This window comes from Delphinapterus leucas, chromosome 5 (assembly GCF_059928025.1).
Source record: "Delphinapterus leucas isolate spDelLeu-1000000601 "Yukka" chromosome 5, BTC_Dleu_Yukka2, whole genome shotgun sequence".
In the NCBI taxonomy this organism is placed as follows: domain Eukaryota; kingdom Metazoa; phylum Chordata; class Mammalia; order Artiodactyla; family Monodontidae; genus Delphinapterus; species Delphinapterus leucas.
Genome location: NC_143133.1, coordinates 4,848,351 through 4,862,436, shown reverse-complemented (window position 1 = coordinate 4,862,436; position 14,086 = coordinate 4,848,351). Strand labels below are relative to the sequence as shown.

General features: G+C 40.9%; 1 protein-coding gene across 10 annotated transcripts in view; it reads left to right on the top strand.

Moving 5' to 3' along the window:
- Positions 1 to 59: 59 nt before the first annotated feature.
- NAA15 (N-alpha-acetyltransferase 15, NatA auxiliary subunit) overlaps positions 60 to 14,086 on the top strand; it is a 76,246-nt gene continuing 62,219 nt past the window's right edge. For 2 of the 10 annotated variants that reach the window (XM_089911482.1, XM_089911481.1), the window contains exon 1: positions 360 to 933. In XM_089911482.1, coding sequence (XP_089767608.1) covers positions 859 to 933 — 75 coding nt within the window. In that variant the 5' untranslated portion in view covers positions 360 to 858. Of the gene's footprint in view, positions 335 to 357; positions 989 to 14,086 lie in introns of those variants that run through there. The other 8 variants (XM_089911485.1, XM_089911487.1, XM_089911489.1 and 5 more) reach the window with 6 other exon arrangements.

Here is a 14,086-nt window from a genome sequence, read left to right as displayed (position 1 = left end):
TGCCTTCTGTCGGTCTGTTCAGTTACCACGTGAACCGCCGACGGAGACCCGTGGGGGGGGGGGGAGGCGGCGGCAGTGTTAAGTGAGAAGGGAAAAAAGACTACGAGGGGAAGGGGGTGTCTGGGTTGGGCGACGCGGTGACACCCGAGGCCCGGTGGCGGCGGTGGATCGGGGCAATCAAGGCTGAAGCAGCCAGGGAACGACGGCGGCGGCGGCGGCGGTCGGACAAACAGACTGACCGAGCCCGGCGGTGGCGGGAGCAGCGGGAGGAGCCGGAACGATGCCGGCCGTGAGCCTCCCGCCCAAGGAGAACGCGCTCTTCAAGCGGATCTTGGTAAGTGGGAGGCTCCGGACCAGCAGTGAGGAGGATTTAGCCGGTACACGGGCCTGTCACCCCTAACCACGGTCCAGGGGCACCCGGCCACCGCCGCCCGGGACCCCGCCTTCGTGCTCCTAGTCAGGCCGAATGCAATGCCTCGTCCCCTCCTCGGGGTTCTCACTTGGGCCCGCGCGCCAGGGGCCACGGGCTTCCTCCTCCCGTCCCCACTCTCCGGAGGCCGTGGTTCCGGAGTAGGCCCCATTCTCCTGGCTTCGAAGCGGCCGGTTTTCATTCGCCCTGAGCGAAGGGGGCAGAGGCCTGGCCTTCAGCGGGGAAGCGGGCGACACGGGTAGGAGCGGTGGCCCGGGTGGTTTGGGAAGCCTGCCGGCAGGCCGGGGTGGCACCCTTGGAAGGAACAGGTGGTGCGGATGCGGCACAGCTCATTCATTGCCCAAGCGCGGCTCTCTCTCCATCGTCCGTCCCTCCCTCTTCCTCTTCTCTTGGGAGTCACCTGTCCCCGCCCGGCTCGGGGTCACTGAATGACCTGGGAGGAGGGAAGGAAGAAAGGCGTTCAGAAGAGGAGAGGAAGGCTTCTAAACGACAGCCTCGATGGAGTCAGTAGGAATGCTGAGATCTGCAGCTTCTCGGCCTCTTTACCTCCTTTCAGGAGTAGGGGAGAGACATTTATTTCTTAGCTTCCGAGCGGGAAACATCACCCTCCTTGGGAGGTGGGGCCCATTGCGAGGGGGCGGTCCAGTAGGAAGTGGAAAGTTAAGAGCTTTCAGCGGAGAAGTTCTGGACACAGATTTTCTTGTAGACCGAAGTGTATTAACACTGACGCAAGAAGTGATTAGCAGAGAAAAGAGAATATAAGGACTTGTGAAATGGATCTTCTTGACGCTAGCTCAGGCTCGATAATTTCCTGCATTTCACGTTTGCCGTTTGCATTTTTTTTTTTTAATAACCGTAAATGCGATGATGTTTGGAGGGGCTGTTTACACTGTAACATCTGCCTTGTAGCTTTGGTGCTATAATTAATACTTTGTAGCACGTTTTTTGTTTGGCATCTAGTGTGTGGCTTGCCGCTTTCGTGCAGACACTTCTTTATGAAAGGATTAACTGCATTTCCCAGACTTAAGACTTCAAATTTGGAGTGTGTGTACGAAAGTGTTAGTTCTTTCCACTTGTAATTTAAATGTATTTCATTTGTTTGAAAAGTATAACAGCTCTGAGGATCCGGGTTTTCTAGAGAAAGGAAAGTAACCCATGCTGAACTAACTTTGATTTTACAAAAATATCCGTATGCCTACAGATTTAGTCAGTTCGTGTGGAAACATATAGGAAAGTTGCATCCAATACGGTGTTAACTCTTAGTTACTTTGAAGTCCTTATTGCCATTTTTTTTGGTTTCAAGACTAATTGGAGTGTAGGTAGGACTATAGCACCTTTTTACCACAGCAATTTATTTACTTTTACAACTTTTAAAGGAGTAGTTGTTCTCTCCATTATGATAGCCATTTAGCCACATGTGGCTCTTGTACACTTGAAATATGGCTAGTGTGATTGAGAAATTGAATTCTTAATTTTAATTAATTTAATTTAGTCTCAAGATGTCTCAAGATTAAGGAACACCCTGAAATTAAGGCTAACAGCTAGTGTAAGGGTCAGGAATGCAACTTTTTTTCGGCTGTGTTGGGTCTTCGTTGCTGCACGCGGGCTTTCTCTAGTTGCAGCGAGCGGGGGCTGCTCTTCGATGCGGTGCGCGGGCTTCTCATTGCGGTGGCTTCTCTTGTTGCGGAGCACGGGCTCTAGGCGTGTGGGCTTCAGTAGTTGTGGCACGAGGGCTCGGTAGTTGTGGCTCACGGGCTCTAGAGCGCAGGCTCAGTAGTTGTGGCGCATGGGCTTGCTCCGCGGCATGTGGGATCTTCCCGGACCAGGGCTCGAACCCGTGTCCCCTGCATTGGCAGACGGGTTCTTAACCACTGCACCACCAGGGAAGTCCTGAAACTTTTTTTTTTTCACGGCACTTATACCACACCTGCATAGTTCTTTGTTAGGTAAAAGGAGTTGTAGTAATTGTTAGGTGGCTACGCATATTGTAGGTACCTACAAATATTGTAGGTAAATTATTTCATGTTATTTATTGCTTTTGGAAAAAGTGCTGTTTCTACAGTTAATGATACTTAGGTTGGACTTAGTTGCAGATGAAATTAAAATTAGGAATTGTTAACAAGTAGATTTCCATATGTGCATAGGAAGGTCAGCTGACTTTAGTTTCTATGTGACAATAATAGTTTTGCAGCCGAGTAAGGAATGTGACCTTGAAATTGGTCTTAATATACTTTTACCCATACTGCATGTGTTTAGAATATAACAAAGAAAAAATAAAAAATGGAAACAAAGTTTTACCTGCTCTGAAGTCCCCTTTCTTCTGTATACAGTAGGTAATCAAATGTTTGAACTAGAATAAATTTGTTTAAAAGTGAATTAGAGGGACTTCCCTGGCAGTCCAGTGGTTGAGACTTCGCCTTCCAGTGCAGGGGGTGTGGGTTCGATCCCTGGTCAGGGGTGCTAGGATCCCACAGGCCTCGCGGCCAGGAAGCAAAGGCATAAAGCAGAGGCAGTGTTGTAGCACATTCAAAGACTTTAAAAAAAAAAAGGTCCACATCAAAAAAAATCTTAATAAAAAAAGAAGTGAATTAGAAAACAAAATGCAATTTTGATATAATGTAAATACACTACATTCTTATGAAACTCACAAAATACTTTTTTTAAAAGTCTGTAAAGAATCTTATGAGAATAAAAATCTGATGATGTGGCAAATTCACTGATTTGTTTGTTTTCTTTTAGATTTCTATCCTAAATCCTTTCTGGAATGGATATAGTATGAACGAACACAGAAGTATATGTTTTTATATAAATTGACAAAGGATATGTATTTTTAAATGCTTTATTGTGTTAGAAACCTGAAATGTTCAAGACATGATTCTTTTAGGTTAAAAGTAGATTAAAATACTTGTTTGTGCAGATTATTTCTAGAATAGAATATTCTGGTAAAAAAAAATGAACGACTACAGTTTAGTTTTCACTTGTAATAGACAACATGATATGTGCAGAGAAGCAGACAAAAGCTAATAGGGAACTGAATTTAACGTTTGCTTATGCGAGTATTTCAAAGCCTTGCAGTCTTGGCCATTATTGGGGATTACACAAACTAAGTTATTTGATGGTATAGAGTTGCCATCCCAAGTATTACTTTGAAGACTGGTTAAAGGCAGTTTCCACAGAGGCAGACATGGTGCCCTGTATGATTGGTGGACAGGAGAGCTACTGGCCAACCAGCTTTAACAGAAGGGATCTCTTTGTTTAGTGTACATTCTAATTTCCTTTAGTATTTCTGCTTCTGATAATGCATTTCTTAGAGAGCATTGATTCAAATATATTTTCTTTGTTCAAAAAAGTGCTTTTGGACATAAAAAGCTAGGTTATAGAAGGGATCATATGCAAAGGACTGTTTGTTCAGAATTTTCTCCCCCAGATAACTGCATAGTTCATTTCTTCTCTTATTTCTTTTAGAATTCTGCTCAGATGTCCTCTAAATGTTATATTGAGGTCTTCCTTGACCAGAAGTCCTCTTCAGCTCAACCTTCTTATTTCCTTCCTTGCTTTATTTTTCTCATCACTGATCATCATCTGACATACGTATACAAGTAACTTATCACATGTCTACCATAATTAAAACGTAGGTTTTATGAGGATAGGGATTTTGTTCTGTTAATTGCTATACCCCCATTAGTTAGAATAACGTACCATGATACGTATTCAAGAAATATTTTTGCATAAAATCAGTGTTAAGACAGTGACTATAGGGCAGGAGAGAGAAATTGTAATCTTTGGATTTTGTGCTTGCATAAAGACTTTTGGAGAAGGGAGTTAGTTAAGCTGGGCCTTGGCATTGTAGAATGCATTGTTATATGAGGTAATTGTAGGGTATCAGGCAGAACCTGTATTACCCGGTGAGACCTTGGAAGTTTCATTTATTAATGAATCATGGTATTAGGTTTGTTTACATGGTCTTTTTCCCATCATAGAAGCATAAGAGGAAATTTTTATTGTTTCTTTTTTGGTTGTGTTAGCATTGGAGGAGAAATGGTATCTGGATTAAATGAGGCTGTTTGTCATGAGGAGCCTGTTGTATCAGGTAGTAAAGCTCAGTCATCTGTAGTTTCATACAGCTCTAAAACTGATTCTGACACAAAGTCAGGGCTGAGGACCAGTGTATATGATATTATGAGACAGGAATATAACATGTTAGAAGGGAGAACATTTGTAATTTAGAGTTGCTTTGTGAGTGTTTTTTAGAAAATTTAAAAATCAAATTGAATTCTTGGAATTTGGGAAAGGTGTGCTGGGAAGCTGGTGTTGCAGAGCAAGCCACTTAACTAATCAGTGACTGTAGCCAACCCTCAGCATCCACATCTAAATACAACTTTGGTCTCTATTTGTAGGCAGTAGCCCTATTGAAGAGAGAAAAACTTAAGATTCTTAGTGAAAAGCGGTTTTAGAAATAATGTCAGTTGCCAGTGCTGATGGTAAGAAGAACAAGTGAAAAGATTTAAAAGAGTGATGGTTGTTAGTATATATATTAGGATGTGGAGGGGAGGCAATTTTTGCTGTGACTGTATTTTTTTTTCCTTAATTAATTAATTTTATTTATTTATTTTTGGCTGCGTTGGGTCTTCATTGCTGTGCGGGGGCTTTCTCTAGCTGCGACGAGCAGGGGCTACTCTTCATTGCGGTGCGTGGGCTTCTCTTGTTGCGGAGCACGGGCTCTAGGTGCACAGGCTTTAATAGTAGTGGCACGCGGGCTCAGTAGTTGTGGCTTGCAGCCTCTAGAGCGCAGGCTCGGTAGTTGTGGACCACGGGCTTGGTTGCTCCATGGCATGTGGGATCTTCCCGGACCAGGGCTCGAACCCGTGTCCCCTGCATGGGCAGGCGGATTCTTAACCACTGCGTCACCAGGGAAGTCCTGTGTCTGTATTCTTGACTTCTGGGAATTTCCCTGGAATGTCGGCTGTACATTTACATTTAAGCTGTTTTATGATGCACGCTGTACAAACTTGTATTGAAGTTGTAACTTAAAAAAAAACTAGTTTAACTTGTTGCATGTGGTTTTTCCCCTTTAGGTAAGATATGAATTGTATTTTTACTACTTAGTTTGGAACTAAAATAATTCCATAAAATTTTAATTTAATAAAAGCAATCTTTTTGTCTATTTAAAAGTGAAATATAAATCGCGATATAGAAATAAATGATGGAGAGGTTAATGTTTTTGTTACCTGATATGCTCTATTCCACTGAGATTTTCTTTGGTAAGTATAATAGGAACACATTTTCAGTTGAGATCATTTGAAATTTCTACTAAAACCTACTGGGGAAATTATAATCTTATTTGAAGCCAGTGAGATATATATATATATATATATATATAAATTTTTTTTTTTTTTTTTTGCAGTACGCAGGCCTCTCACTGTTGTGGCCTCTCCCGTTGTGGAGCACAGGCTCCGGACGCGCAGGCTCAGTGGCCATGGCTCACTGGCCTAGCCACTCCGCGGCATATGGGATCTTACCGGACCGGGGCACGAACCCGTGTCCCCTGCATCAGCAGGCGGACTCTCAACCACTGCCCCACCAGGGAAGCCCTCAGTGATAATTTTAATCTTAAAGATTGTTTGTTTTTTTTTTATAGAGGAGATTATATAAGCATTTCTCTGTGTAATCTGTAAGAGTTGTTTTATCTGATTGTGTATAAAAGGAGAGATGAAAGTTTGCTTTTAAGAATATAGACCTAAGGGACTTCCCTGGTGGCGCAGTGGTTAAGAGTCCGCCTGCGCATGCAGGGAACACGGTTTCGATCCCTGGTCTGGGAAGATCCCACATGCTGCGGAGCAGCTAAGCCCGTGAGCCACAACTACTGAGCCTGCGCTCTAGAGCCCGCAAGCCACAACTACTGAGCCCACGTGCCACAACTACTGAAGCCCACGCTCCTAGAGCCCGTGCTCCGCAACAAAAGAAGCCACCACAATGAGAAGCCCACGCACCACAACTAGAGAAAGCATGAGCGCAGCCAAAAAAAAAAAAAAAGTATGCCCATGTGTTTAAAAAAAAGGAATATAGACCTAGGGGGGAAAAAAAAGCCCTCCAGGCTGGTTGTGTACTTCCACACATGGTGGTGGTTCTGATTTAAGAAAAAAAATGTTTCCCCTTATGTTAATGGCTTTCACTTAATATATGGTACCCTTTTTTTCAGAGATATCTCATTGAAGATTACAAGATCACCTTTGGTTATCAGTGCTTGGGAACTGAGTCAGAATCTTTAAGAAGAGGGAAATGAAGTAAATTGACGTTTATGGATCGTCTATTTTGAGCCAGATTCTATGTCAGGCTTTTTTTCCACATTAGCTGATATAAACCTTGCATTACTCCTTTGAGGAAATTGTAATAAGTATAGGCAATACTTATGATTACATTGTCTAAAGCATATTTCTAATTGCTTTATATGCAGTCAGTTGTGCTATATCAGAACATACGGGTTTGTAAAAGTCAGTGCACTATGCAAAATCAGGTAATAAAACCCACAGGGCTTGTGGGGAGAATGGAGTCGGTACAACACTTAAAAACTTCATTGATGCCAAATTAGGAACCAAGGTAAGAACCTAACAGAAATGATAGCACAGTTTTCCATATGTAAAATGGCTAACCAATATGGAAATACTATAATGTAAATACTGCCTTTTACCTTGGAAAAGACCTGAAGTTTGCTTGTAGAGGTAGGTGTCAGAAGGATTGCAGCTGGTGAATTATTATGAAATGATGGAAGGAAAGTTATCTTAAATCTGAGAGAAAGTTGTAACACCTCATAACCCACAAGGTGAACTGAGGGAGTTTTGATGTTTGAGGTGTGTGTCTGTGTTGTGCGTGCCTATGCAGCTCGTTTCAGCTGGGTGCAGTTTTCTGTGTTCATCTAGTATTTCTGGTGGACAAATCCCACAGAAGCAAACTTGAAATTTAGTATGCTCAAAATGTCAAATTATCAATCGTGTGGGAGCAAATACGTGTTTTCAAAACTAGTATTGTAGGGAACTGGCCATACCTGAACTTACTTAGAGGTCAAACAGCCTGGGTCTGGGTAGCCCTTCCCTCACTCTGAAGTGTGTCTGTTATTATTTTCTTAAATTTTGGTTGCACCAGGTCTTAGTTACAGCAGGTGGGCTCCTTAGTTGCAGCTCCAGGGCTCCTTAGTTGTGGCACGTGGACTCCTTAGTTGTGGCATGCATGTGGGATCTAGTTCCCTGACCAGGGGTCCAGCCTGGGCCCCCTGCATTGGGAGTGCGGAGTCTTATCCACTGCGCCACCAGGGAAGTCCCCTGAAGTGTGTCTAATCTTGCATCTAGTATCTGAGATAGTGTCACATTCTTTGGCAACTTAGTTGCCACTGCCATTAAGGAGACTTAAACTTCAAACATTTTCTTTGTTAGAAGAAGCTTTGTACCCAGAGTATCAAAAGTTTCAGACTAATTCATTCTAAAGATTTTTGTGGGGTGGCTAAGTAACACTTTTAAAGCAGGAAATAAAATATACGTTTCTTCAATTTGTATTTTGAAACAGTTTTGATGCTCAATGGGGGAAGCCTGGTGTGGAAAGAAAAATAGATGATGGGTTTTAATCCTGACTTTGCTTTACTTTATCTTTCATGTTTTTTAAGCCTTAGTTTGTAAATTTGAGTAAAGAGAGAAACAGTACTTTTCTGACCTACCTCACTGGTCAGGTAGTGAGATATGTATAAAAGTCCTTGGTAAATGGTAAAGCATATGTATTAGTAAACATCTATTATAGGTGTAGTCTGTTAAGGACGTTAGCTTTTTCATTGAATTGATCTCATCTTGGTTTTATGTTATGCTTTGTATTCTGTTTAATATTATTATTTAGCTTTTGTATATTTTTTGTTATTTAGGAAGGTTTATATTTTTGTTTTAATCAGTTTTATGTTTTATAAACTTTTATGTTTATACCTTTAAAAATTCCTGGGAATTCCCCGGAGGTCCAGTGGTTAGGATTCGGCGCTTTTACTGCCGTGGGCCCTGGTTTGATCCCTGGTCAGGGAACTAAGATGCTTCAAGCCACGTGGCGTGGCCAAAAAAAATTCCTTTAGTCCTCTTTTTTTCTTACTTAGGGTGTGGAGGGGAGGGAATTTTATGCTGTGATTGTGAATTTTATGCTATTATTTTATTTGTCACCTATAAAATAAATCCATTTTCTTTTCCCCCCCATTTTTAAAAATTATGGTGAAATATGCATAATATAAAATTTACCATCTTAGCCATTTTTTAAGTGTTCAGTTCAGTGGCATTAATGAGCACATTCACATCATTGTGCAACCATCAACCCCGTCCATCTCCAGAACTTTTTCATCTTCCCAAACTGAAACTGCACCCATTAAACAACTCCCCCATCACCACCCCTCCCCCAGCCCCTGGCACCCACCATCTGCTTTCTGTCTCTGTGGGTTTGGCTCCTCTAGGAACTGCATGGGAGTGGGATCATACAGCATTTGTCTTTATGTGACGGGCTTATTTCACTCAGCACAGTATCCTCAAGGTTCATCCATGTTGTAGCAAGTGTCAGAATTTCCTTCTTTTTTAAGGCTGAATAAAGTTCTGTTGTATTTATATACCACTTTTTGTTTATCTATTCATCTTTCAATGGACATTTGGGTTACCTCCACATTTTAGCCATTGGGAATAATGCTGCTATGAACATGGGTGTACAAATCTCTCTTCAAGACCCTGCTTTCAGTGCCTTTGGGTATATACCAAGAAGCAGATTGCTGGGTCATATGGTAATTCTTGAGGCATACCATACCGTTTTCCATAGTGGTTCCCAGCAATGCACAAGGGTTCCAGTTTCTCTACATTCTTGCCAACACTACTGTTTTCGTTTTTCTTTCATAATAGCTATACTAGTGACCCTGAAGTAGTATCCTATCGCAATTTTGATTTTCGTTTTCCTAATGATTAGTGATGTTGATTGTCTTTTCATGTGCTTATTGACCATCTGTATGCTGTCTTTGGAGAAATGTCTAATTAAGTCCTTGCACATTTTTTAATTGGGTTGTTTGTTGTTGAGTTGTAAGATTTCTCTCTATTTACTGGCTATCGAATGACTTGCAACTATTTTCTTCCATCTGTGTGTAGTCTTTTTTTCCCCCCAGGCCTGTTTGTTCGTTTGTTTATTTATTTATTTACTGCACCACACAGGCATGTGGGATCCTGGTTCCCCAACCAGGGATCGAACCCATGCTCCGTGCATTGGGAGCGTGGAGTTTTAACCACTGGACCACCAGGGAAGTCCCTGTGTGTCATCTTTTGATGCACAAAATTTTTAAATTTTCAAAAAGTCTACTTTTTCTCTTTTTTCTTTTGTTTTCTGTGCCTTTGGAGTCACATCTAAGAAATCACTGCCAAATTCAATGTCATGAAGCTTTCTTTTTTTTTTTTTTGGCTGTGTTGGGTCTTCATTGCTGTAAGCGGGCTTTCTCTAGTTGTGGCGCGCAGGGGCTACTCTTCGTTGCAGTGCACAGGCTTCTCATGGCGGTGGCTTCTCTTGTTGCGGAGCATGGGCTCAAGGCACGCAGGCTTCAATAGTTATGGGTTACGGGCTCTAGAGCGCAGGCTCTGTAGTTGTGACTCACGGGCTTAGTTGGTCTGCAGCATGTGGGATCTTCCTGGACCAGGGATCAAACCCGTGTCCCCTGCATTGGCAGGCGGTAAATCCATTTTCTTATGTGTGAGGCAGTGAATGAGCTTATTCTACTAAATTTTTTTTCTAGTCTCTTTTCCTCTGACTTTTTGAAGTTATTTTTACTTTGTGAGAGCATGCCATTTTATGTACTATTCTACCCGCATCAATACCTTTGTTTTAGATTTAATTCTACAATTAAATATAGTTAATATTAAATAGCAGACCTTTTTCTGAAGTTTTCCCAGTCATCTCTTGATTGGATGAAGCTTATTGTCTAGTATAGATTCCTCAACAGTCCTTGTGGAAATCTCTTAAGGTCTTAGATGTTAAAAGTGTTTTCCTAGTGTCTTGATGTTTGAAGGACAGCTTGGCTGGGTTTAAAATCCTTGATTCACATCTTCTTACATTTCTTGAAAATAATTGCCCCCCTGTTGTCTTGCTTATATATATGTTGCTGATGCCAACCTGATTTTCTTTTCTTCGTTGATGACTTGGTCTTTCTTTTCGAAGACTTGAATTTTTCTTATCTGTAAAATTGAATTGTTTTACTGAGATATGTCTCTGTGTTGACTATTCTGGATAAATTTTCCCTTGTGGTTTCAGATTGTAGATTGATGTTTTCTCTTGAGTCAAGAATTACAGTTTTGAATATTAGTTCTGGTCAGTTGTTTCATTCTTCAGTGATCTTTGCATCTCTTTTATATTATGTTTCCTTCAATTCTTTTCTCTGTTATTCATTTGCTTGAGAGGTCTTATTTTCTATCTTTTTAGATCATACATCTTGTAATTTAGTCTTCATTTCTGTGATGATTTTGTTTTTTTTCTGTTTCTTAAGTTTAGTTTGTTCCTATTTTAAAACTTGTTTGCTCTTTAAATTTTTGAATATTTGATTTGAGGTGTTCTTTTATGTCTTCATTTGTTATTTATTTCTAATTTGTGAGGGAGTGTTGAATCTTTCCTCTGTGTTATCGCTTTGGTTTTTGGTGTGTTTTCATCTGCCCAAATTTTTCACTTTTAAAAATACTATGTAAGTAACTTGGTATGAACGCTGGGTTTTTTTTTCTGTTCAGGTTATTTGTGGTGGCTTTTACTGCACCAGCAATATAGACAATTTTATTTTGGGGTGAGGCTGGGTGGTTTCTTCAGTCTCTTAGTTCAAGAGTACCCTCTTTGTTGCTACAGTCAAATGCAGTTTTTAAAATAAGTCCCCTGTCCCACATTGTTCTGTATTGGTTCAATAAGGCCTTGATCTTCAGTGCTGCCCTCTCCATCAAACCTTCAAGTGATACTTTCTCCTTCTAAGGTGTCTCCTTCTTCAAAGCTATGCCTTACTAAAACTGCCACCTTTGGTCTTAAAGACTTTCTGAGCCTCTACATTTTGACTCCCCAGTAGCCATTGCTCTCATCCATCATGTTTCTCAGTACTTCCTTTTGACCTCTGGCTTGGGTGAACTTGAATGAATCCTGAATATTACCCATTCACTCACCACGAGGACCCTGCTGTATTCTTCTTTTGGACAGTTCCCATTGGAACATGGGACTTCTGGTCTTCAGTGTTTATGCAATTACATGTAAATTAGAGTTTTTAGTTGTCTTATCTCTTTGTAATGCTCTGGGTGATTTTATTTGCTTCCTTTCTTGGCCTGTATGGTTTTTTGTTTTCTTTTTTTAAATTAACTTATTTATTTATTTAGGCTGAGTTAGATCTTTCTTGCTGCACGCGGGCTTTCTCTAGTTGAGGAGAGCGGGGGCTACTCTTCGTTGAGGTGCGCGGGCTTCTCATTGCAGTGGCTTCTCGTTGCAGAGCATGGGCTCTAGGCGCGCGGGCTCAGTAGTTGTGGCACACGGGCTTAGTTGCTCCGCGGCAAGTGGGATCTTCCCGGACCAGGGCTTGAACCTGTGTCCCTTGCATTGGCAGGTGGATCCTTAACCACTGCACCACCAGGGAAGCCCCAACCTGTTTTTCTGAGTATTTGTGTAATGTTTAGAAATTAGGGGGCAGCCATTATCCTGTAAATAATTCATTTCTGGTTTTATGTGTTATGCTTGAAAATAATAGTGCTTGCTTTAAGATAATTTGCAGTTCAGGTTTTATATAATTGAGTAATTGCTTATACTTTTGTTGCTGTGTCCCCATGACCACTCCATTGTTTTCTTTAAACTCTTTGGGATTATTTATCATTGAAATAATTATGAGGTTCTATTAAATAGCTGACTCTCAATCATATGTATATACCTTGAGTTTTATTGAATTTTGTCCTATCCCTAAGCAATCAGAGTTCATAGCAGAGTTCTACTCACATTAAGCAGGAGTCCTAAATTTTCCTTCACTTTTCTTTTCTCAAGTGACATAATTTAACGCTGGGAGGAAAAAAAAAGAAAGGTAAGAGAAGTCTGGCACGTTTTATAATGCATTAACAGGATTTTCGTATCCGGAAGGCAGATGGTGATTGTCACATTCAGTTCTGTGGCTAGTAAGACCTCACCTGTAACTTTAGCTTCTGGACCCGAAACTAGGAGAGATAAGGACCAACGACTCCGTAATGCTGGCACACCTCAAAAATATTGGTGTAAAATTCCCACAGACCTTTCTTGTCTTTTGTTCTGAGACTATGTACTCGTTACTTTAAATTTTTGAAGTGCCTTTTGTTTTGTGAAATACTGACAGATTTTAAAAAGATTGTTTATTTGGAAAAATAAAAATTAAGCAACCCCATTTTTAAAATAAATTTACTTATTTATTTTTTGGCTGCGTTGGGTCTTTGTTGCTGCGCGCTGCCTTTCTCTAGTTGCAGCAAGCGGGAGCTACTCTTTGTTGCGGTGCGAGGGCTTCTCATTGCGGTGGCTTCTCTTGTTGTGGAGCACGGGCTCTAGGCGTGCGGGCTCAGTAGTTGTGGCCCATGGGCTCTAGAGTGCAGGCTCAGTAGTTGTGGCACACAGGCTTAGTTGCTCCGTGGCATGTGGGATCTTCCCGGGCCAGGGATTGAACTCGTGTCCCCTGCATTGGCAGGTGGCTTCTTAACCACTGCGCCACCAGGGAAGTCCCCAACCCCATTTAAATTGTCTAATTTTTTTGAAATTTTACTAGTTTTATAAAATACACAAGTATGGAAACAATACTGTATCGACTTCCGAGGGTGGCACAGAAGGTCAAAGGACTTAAAACTTTCATATAAGGAACAGCTAAAATTACAAAGATGCTTAGCTTGAATAAGAGAAAACTGAAGTCTTAAGAGCTAGAATCAGTAAACAAAAATTAGAGGGTGATAGAGTTTGGCTCAATATAGCTAAAAACATTTCAGTAGAGCGAACTGGTACCAACAAGAGCTGTGTGACCCCTTGCACCAGATGATGTTTACTATAGAATTAAGACAGACTTATTTTTTTAAATAGTATAAAACTAGGAGGGGGAAAAATCATTCTTAAGATTTGTTTTCATGGTTGTAATAGTTTGCCAGAAATTGTATGCTATAAAAGGCTAACATACTGTCTGCAAATGGAAGCTCCAACTAAAAGAATTAAAGGAAAGGGAGGATAAAGGTAGTTTTTCAGCGTTCCTATGTTTTCTTCTCAAAAAACATTTAAAAATTTAAAGTATAATTACCTACAGTGAAATGCACACGTTTTGAGTGTACCGTTCTATTAGTTGTCTTGAGCATACTGTTCTTTTAATTTTGACAAGTCATAAACCAGTACAGCCTATGCCCCTTTTAAGATGTAGAACATTTACACCATCTCAGAATAGACACCTTGTTACTCTTGATTGTACATTTTAATTCAGTTTCTGCTTTCAGATTTCTCTATAATCAGTCAAACTGTGTTGGGTCTAAATATTTTAAGCTGTAACTGTTACCGTAGTGCTTTGTTTAAACATTTTATTGAGTGCTTACTCAGGTTCTTTATATACATTTGTATTTAATTCTCACCTTAACCCTGCAAGGTTGTTAATGTCCACATTTTGCAGGT